The sequence below is a fragment of the Giraffa tippelskirchi genome, chromosome 8 (assembly GCF_054371585.1).
Source record: "Giraffa tippelskirchi isolate mGirTip1 chromosome 8, T2T-mGirTip1v1.2.pri, whole genome shotgun sequence".
Taxonomy (NCBI): domain Eukaryota; kingdom Metazoa; phylum Chordata; class Mammalia; order Artiodactyla; family Giraffidae; genus Giraffa; species Giraffa tippelskirchi.
In genome coordinates this window covers 28,977,678-28,999,242 of record NC_137282.1, presented here as the reverse complement: position 1 = coordinate 28,999,242, position 21,565 = coordinate 28,977,678, and the positions used below count along the sequence as shown (strand labels likewise).

At 41.5% G+C, this 21,565-nt stretch overlaps 1 protein-coding gene across 8 annotated transcripts; it reads right to left on the bottom strand.

Moving 5' to 3' along the window:
• Positions 1-349: 349 nt before the first annotated feature.
• On the bottom strand, positions 350-21,361 carry CASP3 (caspase 3). Of its 8 annotated transcripts, none has more exons than XM_081521873.1 (8): positions 21,322-21,361; positions 20,331-20,562; positions 9,769-9,837; positions 8,214-8,338; positions 4,976-5,104; positions 4,488-4,663; positions 4,026-4,146; positions 350-2,728 (listed from the first exon to the last, which is right to left on the bottom strand). In XM_081521873.1, the coding sequence occupies exons 3-8, from the start codon at positions 9,819-9,821 to the stop codon at positions 2,505-2,507; spliced, it is 828 nt and encodes a 275-aa protein (XP_081377999.1). In that variant the 5' UTR covers positions 9,822-9,837; positions 20,331-20,562; positions 21,322-21,361; the 3' UTR covers positions 350-2,504. The 8 variants fall into 8 exon arrangements, with proteins under 8 accessions (XP_081377999.1, XP_081377997.1, XP_081378002.1 ...); XM_081521871.1 differs by having other exon boundaries at positions 20,413-20,562; XM_081521876.1 differs by having other exon boundaries at positions 8,214-8,334; positions 20,413-20,562.
• Positions 21,362-21,565: the final 204 nt, after the last annotated feature.

Below are 21,565 nucleotides of genomic sequence, written 5' to 3'. Positions count from 1 at the left end.
GGGTGGAAAATGATTCATTTCAGCGATATCCTTTATACTCTGCTACTCCCCATTCCTCAAAGCAAGGAAACAAACAAAAATATGGTCATATTTAGGGGCTGTGGTTTGTGAGAACTTAGTATCCTTCCTGGCATCATGTAATTTTAGAGAACAGGGCCTTCTAAGAGGGCCCTAGGGGGAACAGGAAGGCTTCTTACCATATTTGGTAATTTACCACCATCTCAAAGCGTTTGATTAAACGGTCCTGTCACATCATCATTGGTCCTCCCAAATCAAGCTCTTGGTTAAAAATATTTTAACTTCAATTAGCAGCACATCAGAAACAATAACAGAGACTTGAAGGCACTGGTCATTTTAAATTAAAATTTGTATTTGGAAATAGAAATGCATAATAACAAACTTTTTACAAAATTGTCACATGGGAACATACCTTCTGTTCCCACAGCATGCTTCATTTACTCAGAAAAAGTTACAGATACAATCAAAACAGAGAGCTTTCATTTATAAATGTAAGCTCCTTTTTATAGCACAAGAAAGCTCACAGGAAACGTCAGACTGAAAACTGGTGGGTTACAGTGACGCAGAAGGCTCAGCACCTCCTGAGCAAGGAGGCTCAGGGCCTCCCCGGTCTGTGTCCCATCTCTGGCCTTCAGTTTCCCTGGGCACCAAAGGAGGGAAGACTGGATGACTGCTAAAGTCCTGGGTGCCATGGTCCTTTCTTTCATTTCAGAGAAAAGTATATGATCATAACTGTATCATTCTCCCTTGATTGTAAACATCGACAGAATAAAAGTTAACATGCTCAAAAATTTTACTGCCAAGAGTGCTATGATGTTTTTCCCATCTTCTGCAAAGGATGGATGAGGGTCCAGACCATTAGGCCACATTCACTGCTGATACTGGAAAATGAGGAAATGCTAATGAAACTGCTTTTCATTTACGGGCTGACGTTCAGCGATGGCAGAAAGGGACGTTCTGGAATGAGTTCAGGACTTGTTCTTTGGGAGCATTGTAGCTCGTGGACAAAGTTCAGTGGCCAGGTGCACATGTGGGCACATTCATGCCCATTCACAGCCTGCAAAGGTGACTGAGACCTTGTTAACCATGAAGGGGAAAGAGAAACCTTAGTGTTTTCCCCAAACACTCAGGGCCTCTTGTAAACCATATTCAGGTACTTAAGCATTAATTTACACAATTTCTGATAAGCCGAAAACTGTAGACCTTCTCCCTCTCAGCATCAAGTAAGAAGTGGACTGATATTCAGTGGTAGTGATGCTAAGTCTATTTTATAAAATGGGCTATCTGCAGAAAGGCGGATAAGAATTCGCTTTAACATCTAATTAAAAGCCATCATTTGAAATAAAAAAAAAAATCAGAGGGCTAGGATTTTTATGACGACTCTTACCATCTTTGGAAAACTTCCATTTCAGAAGTTTAATTTGATTCACTTTCTTGGAGCTTCTTGCCTTGGGAGCATCTTCCACACACACTCATAGCTGTGAAGAATCTAGCCTGCATTCTTTTTCCTGAAGCCGTAATCTATGGCTCTGACCCCACCACACAGAGGCAGCACAGTGTCCCTGGTCCAGCTCAAACCATCTTCTAATTACGGAGTGCCCAACTGACTGACTGACTGTTTCCTTATACCTCACTGTTTATTCTTTAAGTGGTGTTTTAGTATGTCCCTATAGAATTTCTTCAATTCACGCTCTTATCAGTGTGATCGAAGTCTGAGGTTTTGACATAAGAGCCCTTTAGATATTCTGCAGGTATGCGAGGGCCAGCAGGTGGTGGATGAGTTGCATTTCAGCACCTTATAGCCCTCAATCTATCTCCCTTTATGATTGCTGCGTTTACCCTCAAGGGTCAACTTAGTTTTCTCACACCTTCTCAAGTAAAACATTTAGTTCTTTTTCAATGCTAAAACATGATTTTTTTTAAACAACAAAGATATGCTCAGCACAAACATCACAAAACCATGAGCTCAGATAGGTGATGTAAAAATACCATTGTCTTAAGATCAAGGTCTTCAAGTCTTGGACCACACGTATGGACCACCACGTTCTAGGATACATCATTCCATATCATCACTGCTGTTGTTTGACAAAAACCGTAACATGTTCTCTGATACAGTGGCATACCCACATCACTGAAATACACTACTGCAGTATTTAACTTTTTCCATCACTGCTTGAAAATGTGTAGCATAGCATCAGTACTAAACCTTGCTAATTAAGAGAAGTGCTAATTTACAGTCATTTTCTTCTCAGAATGATTTCCACGATCCATTTTTATTTCATCTTCGTTAAACTCAATCTCAACTACCCAATTGTGTTTGAGGTAGCTTCACAGTAGTTTTATTGCTAGGAAGGCGGCATGTTTCAAAGTTAAAACCTGGGTCATTAGGTTAGATTTAGAGGTGAGAGGAAAAAAATAGTACCAGTTACACCATTTCCTTACTTGGCATACAAATTAAAAACAAAAATCATCCGTGTCTTTAGTGATTAAAAATACAGTTCTTTTGTGAGCATAGACACAATACAAGGAATCTGTTTCTTTGCATGAAAAGTAGAATCGATGGAAAAGGACTCATATTCTATCGCTACCTTTCGGTTAACCCGAGTAAGAATGTGCATGAGCTCGAGCTTGTGAGCGTACTTTTTCAGCATCTCACAAAGAGCCTGGATGAACCAGGATCCGTACTTCGCGTTTCGCCAGGAAAAGTAACCTATAGGGCAAAATATAACCAAAATATCACAGATAGTTGATGTCAGCTGATTTAATCAATCGTGACATTATCACGAAGGTAAAAACAACATAAACATCCATAGGTATTATCAGCCATAAAAAGAAAAATATACCACAACTTTGGTTCCAGGGGAAAACAAAACAAAAACCAAGGAGGTGTTGTCTATATACCTCTGCTTTTGACAAGGAAAACAACTGCAGGCTAACTGCACCACTGAGTGAGAATTCTACTTCCTGGGCTTCCCTTCCAATAGGGAAGAACAGGTTTATAGGCAGAAAATGCAAAAGCAAAGAAATAAAAAGGATCATTCTAAGTATCACGGTGTTGCAGTGAGATGATTGGCTTATCCAAGAAACAACCTGCTTATGTATGCACACACATTTGAGGGTCTTAAATTTGTCTACAGGGCATCAGAATGGAGTATAATAAACACATTATAGCATATTCAAAAGTCCAAAAAGGGGAAATATTGTTCTTTTCCCAGATAAACTAGTGGATTCATTGGTGTCTTTTTGGCCACGCTGAGTGGCTTGGGGGACCTTGGTTCTTGGACTGGGGAATGGAACCCGGGCCCATAGAAGTGAAAGCACCATGTCTTAACCACTGGACCACCAGGGAAGGCCCTGGATCCATTGCTTTTAATCGGAACTGGAAAGATGCCTGGAGGTTGAAATTAATCATGTCGACTATATTTAAAAATGTAGTATTGTTTAAAAATACATTTGCCCTGTATTTCCAAACTTTCCAAACACACCCTGAGTTAGCTGTATGAGTAAACAAGTATATGTGATCAATATATACTAATTTATATGATGACAGGCACACACACACATAACGTGTAATACAACCACAGACAAAGTGGAGGTTGATAACCTAGTCATAAACCATTTTTAATCGTATTTTCTCTCATTCCACTTCTACCCACTCATATACTATTCATGTTGATCCTTTCAGTTTCCTACCTTCCAAAGAACTCCTGGAAAACACACCTCTCTCCTATTTCAGGAAGTGGGCGAAGCTCTGACTTGGCCTGTATTATAATATGGTTTCCATGTGATATCAAGTTAATGAATGACACTGTGTAAGTGTGCTTTCTTACATGGGCACATTTTCTAGCCAAACTGGGCTAAAGACAACTTTTTGAGACTTCTCTGTGGTTAGGGTACCCTAAAATAAGACACAATGGCTTTTTATGGATATCAAAACCCCTATAGCCTTTGGAACACACTCTTCATTGTTTAAAATCTACATATTTCAGTATTTGTAAGTTTCTTACCAGGTGCTGTAGAATATGCATACAAGAAGTCTGCCTCAACTGGTATTTTCTGACAGGCCATGTCATCCTCAACACCACTGTCTGTCTCAATACCACAGTCCAGTTCTGTGCCTCGGCAGGCCTAGAGGTTAGAAAATAAACACCTATTTAAAAATTAGAGGAAAAGAAAAGAAACATTTATTGGAAAAAAAATGTGTGTACATGCATAAATGCGTAACTTACTTCTAAGAAATGCAAAGGCTCTGTAAAAACTGACGTTAGTTATTCAGAATCATTTTGCTAGAAGTCTAAAAATTAAAGTTTATGCTAAGTCTCCTAAGTGGTGGTTTAAATAAATAAAAAAGTAGCAACAGTTTAGTAGCTTCAAGGAAAAAAAATTTAAAAATCCTTTGGATAATCCACAATGGAGTAAATTAATCCCTAATGAAGCCTCAATAACCAAACCGCTCAGTTATCTATTACCTGAATAATGAAAAGTTTGGGTTTTCCAGTTAGACTTCTGCAACAGTCTCCTCTGAAGAAACCTGCCAGTTTTTTCAGATCGATGGGTCCATTTGTTCCAAAAATGATTCCTTCTTCACCATGGCTTAGAAGCACGCAAATAAAACTGCTCCTTTTGCTATGGTCTTCTTTAGAAACTGGAAAAACATTTACAGACAAAAAAACCAATGCAATGTTATTCAACAATTTCATATGTATTGTATGGGAATAAGATGAAGAAATTTGAGAACCGAACTAAGAGATCATGTAAACCCAGCTTGGGGCAGAGCAACACCCCTGAGACTACTCTAGGGAGCTGGTATGAATAACCTGCTTTACTTACATAAAATGTACAGAGTAGGACTGTGTACAGTTTAGTTCCACAATTCTCATGCTTTACTTTCATATAGGTTACAGCCAGACTGTATATACATTGGACAATGAAGGTCAGTCTTTTCATTATTTCTTACCGTTGCTCATTAATTCCAACATTTCTTCACGTGTGAGATCATTTTTATTCCTGACTTCATATTTCAAGTTCGTGAAGGTTTCCCTGAGGTTTGCTGCATCCACGTCTGTACCAGATCGACATGCCATCCCTTGAACAGAAAAGTTACTTTTAATTGCATGAAAAAAAAAAAGATAAACTGCTTTGAAATGAACTATTCAGGGATCCACACAATCCACAAGAAACTCTTCCTTTCAAATGCTAAGAAAATTCAATATTCTGATAGTGGTGACACAAAGTCTCTTTCATTTCTTCGCATACAAGACACTTCACGATATAATCTTTTATCTGTGTTACAGTCACAAAGATGTTTTTCACAGCTGCTTAGATAGTGAAAAACAAATGATTTAAATGCCTAAAAAGAGAGGTTTGGTTAAATAAATTACAATTCATTTATAATATGGGATACTATGTTGCCACTGAAATTTTGTAGACAAAATTTTGCCATAGGAAAACTGTCACTGTTATAAAAAAAAGAAAAGAGTAGAAAAGGATTCTACTTCTAAGAAAGAAATTCTACACAAACACATATACATACACAAAAACACACACATCACCATACACAGACATATATATCAACACATATCTCATACACTCAGAGGAACTATTTCTTTGATTCTAAGTTTTCAACAATTCTAAGATGCATCAGTAGTTTCATCATATCTTTTCGGGGGAAACAAAAAACCCCCACAAACCATTAGGCCACATTAACACTGTTCAAAGGCCTCTAAGCCTTCCGACCACCATGAAACCATGATCACGACCGGTTTCATTTGCAGAGATGTGGGACCCACAGCAGAGAGGAGTTCAGGAAAGCTTGAACAAGGCACTGAAGCTGCTGTGTGGCCTGTACCCAGCAGTCCTGGGCTTTCCTCACGCTTTTTGAGCACTTTCCACATGCATGTATGGACTGACTGAACAATGCCCTCAGATTTAAAAATCCAAAGTGTTGGGCATAGCAGGAGGAAGGCACCCAGAATTGAGTAAACTTAACACATATGAATTAAAAAAAAAACAAACTAGATGTTTCTAGCTCCAAATTATTGTTGATTGTCTGAGTGGTGCGATTATGAATGATTTTAATTTTTATCTTTTGCTAATCTGTAATTTCTGAAACTTATGGCCATATATTATTTTTATAAAATGAGAAGTAAGCTCATCAAGGTTTTGACATCGGAAAAAGGCAGAGAACATCGTGCACTTGTGTGACAAAGCAATTAAATTCTGGCCCTGGTTTGGGCGCCACTTAGTAGTTAAACAGAAAACACCAGGCTGTCAGAGATGGTTTTGAGAAACTGACATTCAAATTTCAAAGCAGAAAAGGAGCTCACTGTAAAGGTAAAGTCAGACTACGGGCCAAAGTATTTTGGGGAGAGAGTAGAACAACATGCCCCCACCCCCTTTAAAGATAAGCAAGTACTCAGGCTGTTGTTGTTTAGTTGCGCTGTGACCCCATGGACTGTAGCCCGCCAGGTTCCTCTGTCCATGGGATTCTCCAGGCAAGAATACTGGAGTGGGTTGCCATTTCCTGCTCCAGGGCATCTTTCTGACGCAGGGATCAAACCCATATCTCTCCCAGTTAATCCACTGGCAGGTGGATTAACTACCACTGAGCCACCTGGGCAAGCTGGGATGTAATGTATACACGATAAACATAACTAACAATGCTGTACGTTATACATGAAAATTGTTGAGAGTAAATCCTAAAAGTTCTTATCACAAGGAAAAAAACTTTTTTCTATTTCTTTGATTTTATATCTATATGAGATGATGGCTGTTAACTAAGCTTATTATGGTCATCATTTCATGATGCATGGAAGTCCAGTCGTGCCACACATCTTAAATTTATGCTGTGCTGTGTCAATTATATCTCAATAAAACTGGAAGAAAAAAACAAAACCCCAATAAGTTCAACAATGTAAAATTCTATGGGAAGAGGGCATTATAATTAGCAACGTGAGACAGAATACCTAAGGTTGAAGGTGGTCTCTCAACCTAGAGCCAAAAGCAATATAAATGGGCCAGTTTTAGATACTCATTTTCAACTACTCTTTCCTCATTCTTTATATTGAATCTAACACCTAATCCTGCTTATCTTTCCAGTGTAATTTCGCTTTTTTCCCTTTTCACCAGCGTTATGATAGATAGCCTCCTAATGTGGATCCGGAGATTCTAATTTCTTTAATTAAAATTCTAATATGATTAATATGCCAATTCAGAGTTAATCACGATACCAATTTAAAAGTGAAAAAATTAATGACGGTTACTTTTCAGGGTTGCTAGAAGAATTAAATAAGATTTCTGTGAGGTGCCTCATGCAGTTCCTGGAAAGGAAAAATACTTCTCCTTACTATTTGGTGAGATCCTTCCATTAACATGAAAGAGGGAGCAGGAAGATAAAGAAGCAAGGGTTACACAGAAGTCAGGCCTGGGACTTCCCTGGTGGTCTGCTGCTGCTGCTGCTAGGTCACTTCAGTTGTGTCCGACTCTGTGCGACCCCACAGACGGCAGCCCACCAGGCTCCCCCATCCCTGGGATTCTCCAGGCAAGAATACTGGAGTGGGTTGCCATTTCCTTCTCCAATGCATGCATGCATGCTAAGTCACTTCAATCGTGTCCAACTCTGTGCGACCCCATGGACCACAGCCCACCAGGCTCCTCTGTCCACGGAATTCTCTAGGCAAGAATATTGGAGTGGGTTGCCATTTCCTTCACCCCCCTGGTGATCTGGTGGCTAAGAATTTGCCTGCTCGTGCAGAGGACACGGGTTCAATCCCTGGTTGGAAAGATCCCACGTTATGGGGCAGCTAAGCCCTGTGGGCCATAACTACTGAAGCCCACATGCTCTATCGCTGCAACTAGAGAGTGGCTCCCGCTAGTTGCAACTAGAGAAAGCCCTAATGTAGCAATGAAGACACAGCACAGCCAAAAAGAAAAATAAATTAAAAAAAAAAAAAAGAAGTCAGGGCAGAAGAGGTCAACATACAGATACAAGAGGGAGAGATTTTGATCATAGGAAGAAGGTTTAAGAGTTCATGTTGAATTGAAGTACTCATAGGATCCTGGCTCTGTTTTTACTTCATGGCTATTCTATGTCATTAGTTTATTAACTAATAACATGAATTCTGTTTTTTTTATACTATACCAAATATAAATGGTACAAATACTTGTAAAGGTTTAAAAACTATCACAATACATACCAGTATTTTTGTGGAAGTTCTTATTATTAATTATTATACATAAACCCATTTCAGGATAATCCATTTTGTAACTCTCTTCCAAGGATATTCCAGAGTCCATTGATTTGCTTCCATGTATGATCTTTCTGTTTGGAAATCAGACAACAGTTTCCAAAGAGAGAAGTGACTAATGCTGCTATTCACATGAACACAAACTTCTCTAACACATAAGAACAGTTAACATTTGTTGAATATAACATGCGAGGTTGTATGCAACAGGCTTCTCCTCCCTAAAATTTCACAAAAACCCACTTCACAGATGAGGAAGTGACTACCAGGAGGCTAACAGTTAGGCAGATACTCTGTAAGACACAAGACTGAAAGCATCTGTTGAACGACAGCGTTCACGCTTTTAATTTCTGTATTGTTTTCCTTTACATTTTATTAAAATTTCACTAAATACATTTTATACTTAGCCACTTCATCCAGCTGGTGGAAGTGGCCCAGGACAGTAAGTAAATAAATGGGTGTGACTATTTTTCAATAAAACTTGATCAAAACAGTCTACAAACCTGACCCCTGACCTGGCCAGGAATCAGGAAACAATAACCAAACACTGATACCTATTGTTCATGTACCCATACACTCAGCCTAGGAGTATCTCACATTATATGCAATTTTAAAAAAATTGTTGGAAAAAGACTAAAGTAGTAAATTATATTTTGTATGTTAGAAAAAGGTAGGAAAACATGTAAATCACTTTAAAAGGGTTTTTTAAAAGGCAAAAGAAAAACATCCAATACCCTCTAAAATGAGATTGCATTTCAATAGTTTAATTTCTAGGCAAATTCCTTTGCTAAACAAATACTGCAGAAATCTTTATTGGTAACCTATTAATAGCTCTGCTGTAACAGTACTTTTTAATACTAAAATTAATTTATAATTCCCTAGGTGGTCCAGCATAATAAGACTGTACCTCAGAAAGAAACTTTTAGAATTAAATGTACCACAAGAGATCCCAAAGGGATAATAACAGACATGGATTACATTAAGAGTGTTTGAGTTTTATTTTTTCCCTTTCTCCATCTATTGGTTATTGAAGTATTAATAAGCAGAATATTCCAAACAGGAAGACTGGGAAGGAGATAAAAAAGGGGGGAAAGATAATCCATAACCAGGCAATTATTCCCCAGACTGAGAACTCGCAGTTCACCTTAGCCTTGAAACTCATCAACAGGAGGCCAAAAAACACCCCCAGACACAAACCTCTTATCCTGTGGAGATTCGAGAAGGTACATCTGCCTCTCCTGGGTCATCCAGCTACCAGGGCAGGGTCTCCAATCACCGGCCAGGCCCCCTCCAACCTCCCCATATTCTGTCTAAGTTTTATTTTAAGGAGATTCAGAGATGGTAACTTAATATGTGTATAGTCACACAGCTGTCACATGAGGTAAGAAGGCATCTGGGCCTCTCTGGTGTGAAAGCCCCAATTCTTTCTGCTTCCTCAGAGTTTGCTGTATCATACTACACACACCCACCCTCCTCTGCTCGTATGAGATTCCTTTTAAATACTCACGTCTCTGAAGTTTTAATGGATTTTGAATCCACTGAATTTTCAGTGTTCTCCATGGATACTTTTTATTTACTAGAATATAAAGAAAATGGATGTTAATCAAAATCAGTCATTCTAAGATCGTGGCATTAAATTAATTATGCCAATGATTATTTCTCTAAATAAACATGCTACATGGACATTTTCACATTAGCTGTACCATCACTCCCCCAGCTTCACCCCTGCTGTGCAAGGCTTTTTTTGAGTCAAACCTGAGAACAACAATCTTTTGTAAAGGTGCATACAACGTAGCCTTTTTCTCTCTTTCCTTTTAACCGAGTTATGAAATGCACGCAGAGCACAGATTAAGTGTGCGGCCTGATACAGTTTTACATTTGGCTGCTCCCCTAGATCAAAATACAGATCGCAGCTTGTTTCTATTGCTCAACACAGTTAAACACAGTTTAAACAGCTCAACACAGTTAAAACAAAACCTGAAAACTTCCCATTGCAGTGGTATACCTCACATAACACAATTTTATGATGCTTAGATTCCCAAGAGATTCAGTGTCAGAAGTTCCAAACCTCCACAAAACCTTTACTTTTAAATGAGACATGAGAACCCCACTTTCTCATTTAAGGTGGTTGACTGGCTTGAGGAAACCTGGGTGTAAAAACTACAGTCCCTGCTTCCATTCTTCCATCAGGTAATTCTGTTTACCTTCCACAGTGAATGAGTCCTTCTAGTCAAAGCGGCTACCACTTATTGAGCACTTATCACACAGCAGGTGCTGTGCTAGGCATCTTATCTTTTATCTTCCCAACAACCCGAAAAGTCAGGAAACCCAGCCCCCAGTGATGAAATGACTTTGTCCACAGCCACAGAACTAAAGATGGAGGTCTTCTTCTTCCCTCTCCCACTGGCTGCCTTGGAAGAAGCCAGTCCCTCGCTATTTGTCTGCAGTTCTACCAGGTCTTCTCTGCTTTTCCAAAAGCAAAAGGTACTTCCTATGACCATCAATCTGCCTCCCTAAATAAAGAATATAGAAAAACAGGGACAACAACATTTCTCCAGCCTCTAGAAGCCCTGCCTATCTCAAAACTCCAATCTAAACAGAACTTTTAATCTTACTCCTATGCTAAAACCAGAAATCTTAGAAGAATACACTCCCCATCAACAGGACTCCCTCCCAGGGAGGGAGTCTAGGACTAGAGTTGAACGGTGGATATAGGTGATTAAGAGTCTGGAACTCAGAGAGAGATCAGAGCTGGAGACATACTAGGGCACTCTGACAACGACAGGGTTACTAGAGGAAGTAGGGCCAGCGAGAGACTCAAGAGAGGTACAAGAAATGGGAGGACATCAGGTAACTGGGGTGTACCAAAGTATGCAGAAGTCTTTCAATGAGCATTTGATCATTTCAAATCTTGCTAAACGTTCAATTTAGATGAGGACAGAAGACCATTAGCTTAGGCAAGAAAGTTACGGGGACAGTAGAGATTGTCAGGAAAAACTAAGACTTGGAAATAGGCAAAAGAGATTACTGGATATTATTTTAGGGTGGTGCTGGGCATAATCGTCAGAGAAAGCTTGGGGATTATCTGATTTTATAGGGTTTTTTTAAGATTAAATTTTTTTTTTTTAATTTGAGTATAAGTGATTTACAGTGTTGTGCTAGTTTCAGGTATACAGCAAAGAGAATCAATTATACATATACATATATCCACTCTTTTTTAGATTCTTTTCCCATATAGGTTATTACAGAATATTGAATAGAGTTCCCTGTGCTATACAGTAGGTCCTTATTAGTTATCTATTTTTTATCTAGTAGCATGTATATAGGGTTTCCCCAATGGCTCACTGGGTAAAGAATCTGCCTGCCGTGCAGCAGACACAAGAGATGTGGGTTTGATCCCTGGGTCAGGAATATGTCCTGGAGGAGGAAATGGCAACTCAGTCCAGTATTCTTGCCTGAAAAATCCCATGAACAGAGGAGCCTGGTGGGCTACATTCCAAAGGGCTGCAAAGAGTCCGAAATGACTGAGATCCCTATCTCCTAATTTATCCCTCCGCCCCCGCCCCTTACCCCCTGGTAACCGTAAACTTCATTTTCTACGTCTGTAACTCCATCTCTGTTTTGTAGATAAGTTCATTTGTACAGGGTGTCCTCTTTTGACTGACATCCTGACTAGGCTATTTTACAACTTGTAGGAAGTTAAGCCACAGGAAAGGGAAGCCATGCAAATGACTCATTGATAGCAGTGAAAATAAATTTTGTCTTGAAATGATGTAACTAATTTGCAACTTACAGAAAAGATGACCCTCTCAAATAACACTTTACTGTCCTACAGGATATTAACAAGTTTTGCTTCTACTAGCAAATTCATTTCATTATATCCAACCATTTACATCTATGGTTGTTGTTCAAAGTCTCCTTTGAACTGGTCTTATCCTACTAGTTCTATTATCAGTTAATTGAGTAAGATATTTGACATGTATTTTATATTTACACAGCATCCAAGTTTTATACCTTTTGAAAATTATACTTAAAAAAAAAAAGAAAATTATACTTTGAAAGGATCAATGTTGCTGCAGTGGGTTGAGGAGACAATGGGAAAAGAAAAAATGAATAAACACAACAAGAGTAAGTCAACATAGTTTTACTGTGAAGGGGCAAGGAGAGGGGATGATAGCTGAAGTGGGACCAGGAGTAGGGGACACTTCTTGTTTGGCTTGGTTTTAAAGATGAGCCATCTAAGGCATGATTTTATGCTGATGAGAATCATCCATGGCAAGTGAGAAATTAATAACGCAAGAGGAGAAAAAGAACAAAGTTCTTGAAGGAATGAGAGAGTCTGTGACTCTAGTTCACATACGGAGAGAGAGGTGTTGACCTCAGGTAAGAACAAGAACACCTATGACAAACCTAGACAGCATTTTAAAAAACAGAGATATCACTTTGCTGACAAAGGTCCGTCTAGTCAAAGCTACTTCCAGTAGTCATGTATGGATGTGAGAGTTGGACTATAAAGAAAGCTGAGCGCCAAAGAATTGATGCTTTTGCACTGTCGTGTTCGAGAAGACTCTGGAGAGTCCCTTGGACAGCAAGGAGATCAAATCAGTCCATCCTAAAGGAAATTAGTCCTGAATATTCACTGAAAGGACTGATGCTAAGACTGAAGCTCTAATTCTTTAGCCACCTGATGCAAAGAGGCGATCACTGAAAAAGACCCTGATGCTGGGAAAGATTGAAGGCAGAAGGAAAAGGGGACGACCGAGGATGAGATGGTTGGATGGCATCACCGGACATGAGTTTGGGCAAACTCTGGGAGATAGTGAAGGACAGGGATGCCTGGTGTGCTGCAGTCCATGGGGTCACAGTTGGACATGATGTGGCAACTAAACAATAAGAACAAGTGAGGGCTCATCCACTGTTGTGCAAGGAAGACAAACTATGTGGCACAAAGTATGAAGGCTGGTAAACGGGGTGCAAGGAGGATGAGGCACTTTTCGTAGGATCACATCCACTTGCTCTCTATTTAGAAAACGGAGGCAAAAATCCCCAAATGTCTATCTGTCCCTTCATGTGTACTTATCCATGCATTTTACCACATAATACCAAAACTAACCATGCATACATCTAGCACAGGTGTATGAGACAGGCGTTCCCAGACATGAGTGGAAGGGACACAAATTGGTATTACCTCTGGAGAACATGCTGACAACATGTCCCGCCATGTCTCAACAGAAGCCTTAAAGTTTGCTCTAGGAAAGTTACACTGCTAAGCATGCAGCCCAAGGAAGCAAAATTTCCAGCTCCACACAGTTTAAAACAAAACCTCTCACTAGCCCTACTTCCTCTAGTAACCCTAATCTAGAGATTAGGGAGAGGAGAGAAGGGGAAAGATATGCATTACTCATCAAAATATTGAGAATTTGGACAGAGAAATAGTGAAGCCACGATGTAACCAATACACTGGTTATATAGCATCTTTACCTTTTAAATTGTTTATTAACAGTAACTATCTCTGGGTGATGGCATTTCTGGCAACTTAATTACTCTTCAATATTTTTGTATTTTTTCTACATCTGCACTTTAAAAAAGTTAGGAAATAGTGACAAAGATTATTTTATAAAATAATATCTTTCAACAGTGGTGGATTGTACCAACCAGCCAATTTCTCAGCCTTGTTTAGAAAGCAATAATAGGGATAGATTACTAGTATGAAAATCCCATGGACAGAGAAGCCTGGGAGGCTACAGTCCAAAAGGATCACAAAGGGTTGAACATGACTGAGCAGCTGAACATGCACAAACATGCACTCTTCTGAATGCAACAACACTTCCTTGACTGCTGTGGACCACGTCCCAGTCTGTCTTTCTCTTTTCCTTCCCTGTGTGCAATAGACATGTATTATTAGGTACAGAGAAATCTCAAACTTCCTCAAACCAGAAATATGGAGGCCAACTTGCCTCAGTGCATGTCAAAATAATTATCTACCCATGGTTGAGAAATAAAGTTTTGGTTAATCTGATTAACTGAGAGAACAGTACAGGGTAGCTAACAATTGTGGAAACGTAGGCAGATACATAACAAATGATTTATTGGTATTATATTGTAATCCATAAGAAAACAGTATTATCTATATTTCAAGACTTTCCAGCCAGCCTGTGGAAAATCCGGAGTGAAAGCACAGTGGAATGGGAAAACAAGACTTAATAAAGATCATTTCTGAAGGGGAACTCAGAGCTCCTGCCAGTGTCTTTCTGGCTCCAGGGTTTTGCCTCAAACTGGCCCTTTGAGTAAGTTTGCCAAATGTGGGGTATACTGTATTTGTTCAGGAACCCCTAAATGCTGCTACATTTCATCAGTGATCAAGGCCTTAAGGTCTTTTACCAATTACTTCTGCAAAGAGCGCAGTGATTATTGGACTGAAACACTAACTTCTAACAATTTTTTATTTCTTGCCATCAATCAAGCTCTGGGATAAAGCAATTCTATCCTTGTGACTGATAATAGGAGGTTTAGAGTTACATAGCAGCTAGGTTTCCAGAGTTTTAAAATACAGTTGTCTCTTGAACAACTGGGGTTTGAACAGGACAGGTCCACTTACACATGGATTTTTTAAAATGCAAGTCTACAGCATTACACCATCCAAGGCTGGCTGAAATCCACGAACATGGAACCGTGGATACGAAGTGCCTGCTATAAATTATACACTCAGATTTACAACTGTGGGGAGGGTCCTCTCTGTTGTTCAAGGGTCAACTGTGTTTGGCTTCTTGGTTCACACCATGGTTAAGATTTCATCTAAATATAAGGTGACTTTCAAGTAATAACTTTTTCATACATTTAATCAACTTTCTTTAACCAAATCATTCTTAAAAGTTAAAAAAGTTTCAGCTAGATTAGCCTTAATATAAGTAACTGTAATTAATAATTTCCAAAATTAGACATCAGAGGCAATTTTGTTTCAATAAGGCATTTGATGGCTGAAAGAAAAAAAAAAAAACCTGAATTCTTTTAGAATAGGATTTTTCTATTCGATAAGGATTTCTCAGGAACAAATACTATAATGTTTTCAATATTTTGTTCCCTTTGTTATTCATAGACTATTGAAAATTTATATAATGGTAAGTAAAATCCTCACTGTATCAGACATTTGCTTTCTGTCTGTCACCATCTGCTTTTCCCACATGAAAGCATCTAATCCACACTCTTGGGAGCAGAGCTTTGGTTTCTGCAGAACCAAAAGGGTTAAACTCAGCATGACCTCATCTCCATTAGCGAATGCCTGGCTGAATATAAGTTATTCTAAGTGTGGTGATCTCATCTCAGAAGGATAAAAAATATTGTCCCTCAAGGGGGAAAAATGCCCTGTATGATGACAAGGAGTTTCAGTTCTTAGAACACTGTCATTTGACAAAACATAAACAGGAAAAAAATATACAATAGGGGCTTAAAAATACACTGTAGCACAGCAATGGACTTATCACTAACTGCTTCTTACTGTACTGAGTATGCAATTCTTCCCATCAATTCAGGGTGCTCATGATAAATTTCTGAACACATTCTGGGTCTCAGGGAAGTTCTAAAGTAGACTAGTTGCTATTAGGTGGCAGCCTCTAACCTGACTCTTACAATCAAGTCTCTGAATTCCTCGATCCATTTTAACACTTGCCAACGAAGCTATAAGAGCCAGATGATTCAAAAAGTAAAAGGTCCTTCCAATGATGCTTTGAGGCATAGTGATTTCCAGTTTTTATAGTTCAGCTGACTGAGGCTTACAGCAGATAAGGAACTTAGGACTCTGTCCTAACTAGGATCTGTCAGCTTCCCTCACTTCTACATGACTTAGTACTACCTAGGAGGAGTAATGCTATCACTAATTTCAAGGAAGGAAACAAATCCAGAACCTACAAATACTGAGACAGAAAGCATAAATAACATGATAGCAACTGACTGCAGGGACAATGAAATAGTATAAAGTGCATTTTCTCTAACTCATGAAGAAAACAGGAATGATGGTTATGGTGTTTTGGGGGCCACTGGGTAATTTACTTCTAAAAGTAAAATTACAAAATATGAATAACTTTCATATTAAGCATTGAACAGTTTTTTTCTATATCTCTGCTTGTCTCTAAAGGAAAGGTGAAGCCTTTTTGCTATGATTTCTGGGGAGATTATTCAGTCCGTCTTCGGTATCTGTGGAGGATTCATTCCAGGATACCCCCCTCTTCTTCATTCCCCACCCCACCCCTGCCTCTCCATACCAAAATCTACATATGCTCATGTCCTTTCATGTACAATGGTGCAGGAGAGCTGGCGCTCCATATACGGTTACCGAAGCTGCAGACAAGATGTGTGGCCGGTACTTTGGCCAAGTAACTTGAAAAACATCGGGATTACATTTATTACCAACTAGAGAAGGCAATGGCAACCCACTCCAATACCCTTGCCTGGTAAATCCCATGGACGGAGGAGCCTGGTAGGCTGTAGACCATGGGGTCGCTAAGGGTCGGACATGACTGAGCAACTTCACTTTCACTTTTCCCTTTCATGCATTGGAGAAGGAAATGGCAACCCACTCCAGTGTTCTTGCGTGGAGAATCCCAGGGACGGGGGAGCCTGGTGGGCTGCCGTCTATGGGGTCGCACAGAGTCTGACACGACTGAAGTGACTTAGCAGTAGCAGCATAGAGGCCAAATGCTGAAGGACTGATGCTGAAGCTGAAACGCCAATACTTCGGCCACCTGATGAGAACTAACTCATGTGAAAAGACCCTGAGGCTGGGAAAGACTGAAGGCAGGAGGAGAAGAGGATGACAGAGGATGAGATGGCTGGATGGCGTCACAGACTCAATGGACATGAGTTTGAGTAAATTCTGGGAGTTGGCAATGGACAGGGAGGTCTGGTGTGCTGCAGTCCACGGGGTCACAAAGAGTCGGATCATGACTGAGCGACTGAACTGAACTGAGAGAGGACAAAAATGTCAAAAGCAGTTATGTTTCTAGATTTGGTAAGTGAAAGAGAAGAAAGATTTTCTTTTTATTCACAACGGTTTGGATACGTAGAGATTTCCGCTGTGACATCCTAGAGCTCTTATTGAAATCATTTCCTATCTGGTCCCTGCATTTCTTTGGGAAGAATCACCAAACTGGATATGATACTGTCATTTGGCTTGGTAAAGTCAGATTGTTAACATTTATTTTGTAATAAAGGAGGAATGTCACACATGGCAAGTAAAGTTAAATACAGAAGAAACTAAGTTCATTTGTGCCACACAAACAAAACCATTCTTTTCTTTTCTCTGGCAAGGACCATACCACCAGGAAGACAGACAGGAGGGCTCCCCACTTCTCGAAGCCACAAGCCAGAAAGGACACAACGCTTTACTGAGTGCCAAGGGCCTGCGTCCCCTCACCTGACGCCATCCTAATGGTATCCCTGATGGGGCAGCAGCAGCGACGGAAAGTCCTTGCCGACCTAAGTATTAGGAAATAAACCTAGAATGAAGGCTCTGGGATGCCTTCTATAAAAATTACAGATAATCTATAAGACCTCCTCCCTCCCACTGAGAATCACTCCTCTGTAGAAACAATTCAGTTTTACAACCACCTGCCAGAGAAGGTCTGAAACTGCGAAAAGCCAGGGTCAGTGGTGTTTATTCATTTGTGCCATAACAACTGACTGAAACACCAACTGTGTGGGGGGTCATAAACCCTGAGTGTTTGAAGTAATGGAGAATAAGATCTATCCCTGTGTGTGACCTGCCCCGAAGCTCACTATATTCAAAAGTGGCTCAACAAGACAGGTGCCAATACACAGTACAAAAGAGATAGCTTTATCTTGTGCGCATGCTCAGCTGTGTCTGACTCTTTGTGACTCCGTGGACTGTAGCCAGTCAGGCTCCTCTGTCCATGGGATTGTCCAGGCAAGCATACTGCAGTGGGCTGCCATTTCCTCCTCCAGGGGATCTTCCTGACCCAGGGAACTAACCTGTATCTCCTGCACTGGGAGGTGGATCCTTTACCAGGGGAACTTTATCTTACTCTACTCTAATGCAGACACTCTGAAAGCAATTTGAAGAACAAAATAGGTGGCGAATTAATAACATTACATAGAAATTTACAGAGCATTGTCATAGACATTATCTCATTTTATCCTCATAATAACCCCGCAAGGTATGTATATTAACTGCTGCCTGATTTATGGATGAACTAGGAAAAGTGTTGCCTTTGGGAAGTGTCCTCAGGTTCTGTGACAGCCAAGTACCTATCCCCCTCCATTTTATTTGGATTTGTTACAAGTGTACACAACAGTATCTAACAGTCTAAGTACTCTACATCTTTTAGATCCAAACACCAGTGCTTCCATCTTTGAGGCAGAGCCTAAAGAACTCATACTAGGCAGAGAACTGCATTCACAGAAAGACCGGTTTTTAGCATCAGAAGGGGGTGAAGCAGTAGGAGGTTGTGTTAAATTAGGTGTGAAAGCAAAACAGTGAAGAAGCATTGCAATTGCCTCTATCAGACATCAGTCTCTTAAAATCAATTATAATTGCCTCTATCAGATTGCTGTCTCTTAAAATGCAAGGAGGCTAGGCTTCTTTTTTTAGGATTGCGAAAGCAAATCTGATGTAACAAGATATAATGTTTCTCTTCTTTCTTACTGGGAACAGGTTTTATTGCTACACTCCAACTAACTGTTCATCCCTTCATTCATTAAAACACATTCTAACTTTCAAAAGCCTTCATTGCAAAAGAGCAAAGCAAAACCAAACCTCAAACAGCAGGTTGGGGTAGGGGTGCTTTAAGCTTTTACATTTCATTCTTAGAGATCATGTAACTCTAACATATTCATAGTGGCAGAGTGCATTTTGACACAGGCAGGTCTACGCACCTTGCTTAGCACTATCCTGCATACACACACTGTTAGAGCAACTCCTGTATTTCACCTCTACCGTTCCTTTTTAGTATGGATCATTTAATTATAATTTGCTAAGTAACCTTAAAATACATTTATTTTTTTCTAGATAGGGCATAATTATTAAAAAAACAAACAAACAAACATAATACTGTAGTATTGGCATTCATTTGTACCAGGCCCTGGACATGAAGAAAGATAAGGAACAGGATAACAAGCCAAACAGAGTTCCGTGTGGAATTTGCTTAGGAGCTAATAGAGGAGAATGTAAAAAGCAACCTCAAAGAATATGACTCTTTTTCCTCTTAGGACCAGGCGGATGCAAAAGGAATACAGAATAGAAGGGACTTAACCTTGAAATGTTGAAGCAGGACATAAGCATCAATAGGAGTTTCTCCAGGAAAGGTATGGTGATGGGAAGAGAGAGGGAGTGCGAGACTGTTCAAGGAAGAGAAATGTTGCTGTTGAGATCAGCATGGCTGTGCAGAATGTGAAAGATAAGGCAGGGGAGTGGACCAAGGAGCCAACCTGTGCTTGACACCGTTAACCGTTAAGGGACTGGATTTATCCTTCGGGCCAAGGAACAGCTTTCTGGATTTTTACTCTGTAAGATTCCTCAGTGACTGGAGAGGGGCAGAGGACATGGCCATAATGGAGGCCAATGAGGAGGCTCCTATAGCCAGGTGAGCGCTTAGGGTGGCTTGAATCTGAGATGGAGAGAAAAGGCCAGATCCAGTGGATTTCAGGAGGTCTAAGAGGCTTGGCCGCTAACTGGAGAAGCCGCGAGAGTTAGCTGAGAAGGTTGGTTCCTAGTTTTTGGCATGGGAGCCACATACTGAGAACTGGGAAAGAGGCTGCTGCCTTGGGAAGTAAGGTTTGACAGCAGACCCACTGGAAACAAGAGTGACTAAGGAACTCTTATTCAACTTGGGCTGAGGGGATTTCACATGGGCTTCCTTAAGTGAATCAGACGTTTTAAGAGCCTGTGATGCAGGAGATCCGGGAATTTCACAGCCTAAGGGATTTGGGCCAGGAAAAATAGTCATCAGCATGAGCTAGAAGGATTCATGTAGGCCTTCAGGTCGAAAATGAAGAAGAGGAGTTTAATACTTGAAACAGGGACTTCCCAGGTGGCTAAATGGTAAAGAATTCGCTTGCCAATGCAGGAGAGGCAGGTTCCATCCCTGGGTCGGGAAGATCCCTTGGAGGAGGAAATGGCAACCCACTCCAGTTTTCTTGCCTGGAGAATCCCATAGATCGAGGAACCTGGCGGGCTATACAGTCCATGGGGTCGCAAAGAGTTGGACACGACTGAGCGACTGACCACGCATGCACTTGAAATCACCTCTTTGAAAAGCAGAGTCACACCATCTCAACCTGAAAAAAAAATCTAGACAAAGGCAGCAGAGACCAAACCCTCGCCTGAAACTGGAGGATAAGTCCCGAGGGCCATAGCCTCGGAAACAGCGCCAGCCAGGCTCCTGTCCTCAGGTCATCTCTTCTCCGCGCTCATCCTCTTCACCTCTTTCCCTATTCAAATTTCAGCCTGCGATTCCCTCTGCCTCCCGCTCCTGGGTCCCACCTCCAACCACTCGGCCTCGGCGCTCCCGCCTGGCCTCCCCGCGCGTCTCCTCCCTCAGCTCAGCCACCCGGGTCAAGCTTCCTGGTACCAGGCTTCAGCGTCCCGACCCGGGTCTCCTGACCTCCCCCACTCCCAATTCTCGGCCAGGCCACCTGTCCCCCGGGCTCGGCGTCTGAGGCCAGGTCTCCGCTCCCCAGCCTCCTGCCGTCCTGCCTCCGGTCCCCCGCCACCTCCCGACCCAGCCTCTAGATCCTCGGCTCAGTCTCGGTCCCCCGGGGCTCGGCTCCTGCAGCCGGATCACCGTCCCCCGCCCCGGCCTCCAGTCCCCCGCCCCGGCCCGGAGTCTCTGCATATGCGGGCTTCAGCGCCCGTTCCCGCCCTCGCTGTCGTAGCAAAACAAAGGATCCGCCGCCGGATCGTGCACGCATCCTCTGTCTCCTCCTCGGGGTAGTTGCAGGCCGGTGCAAGTTCCCAGGGCAGGCGCTGGGCTTGGGGGCAGGGGGTGGTGGAGGGAACCAGCCCAGGACTGACGGCGCGACGGCGAGGCACCTGGAGGACGTCACTCACCGTTCAGCCACCAAGCTACAGCTCTACTGGACTCTACTGCGGGTCTGCTTCCGCCGCAGCCGCGCTCAGAGCTGAGCCTCAGAGCAGGCCCCGCCCCCGGCCCCGCCCCTCGCCCACCCCTCTGCTTTTAGGGCTCAGTTCAGCGCCGACACGTCCATCAGACCCCGATTCGCCCCTCCCCGCGCCCCGCCCGCCCACGAACCCCGCCCATCACAGGCACCGCCCCGCCACACAACTCCGCCCC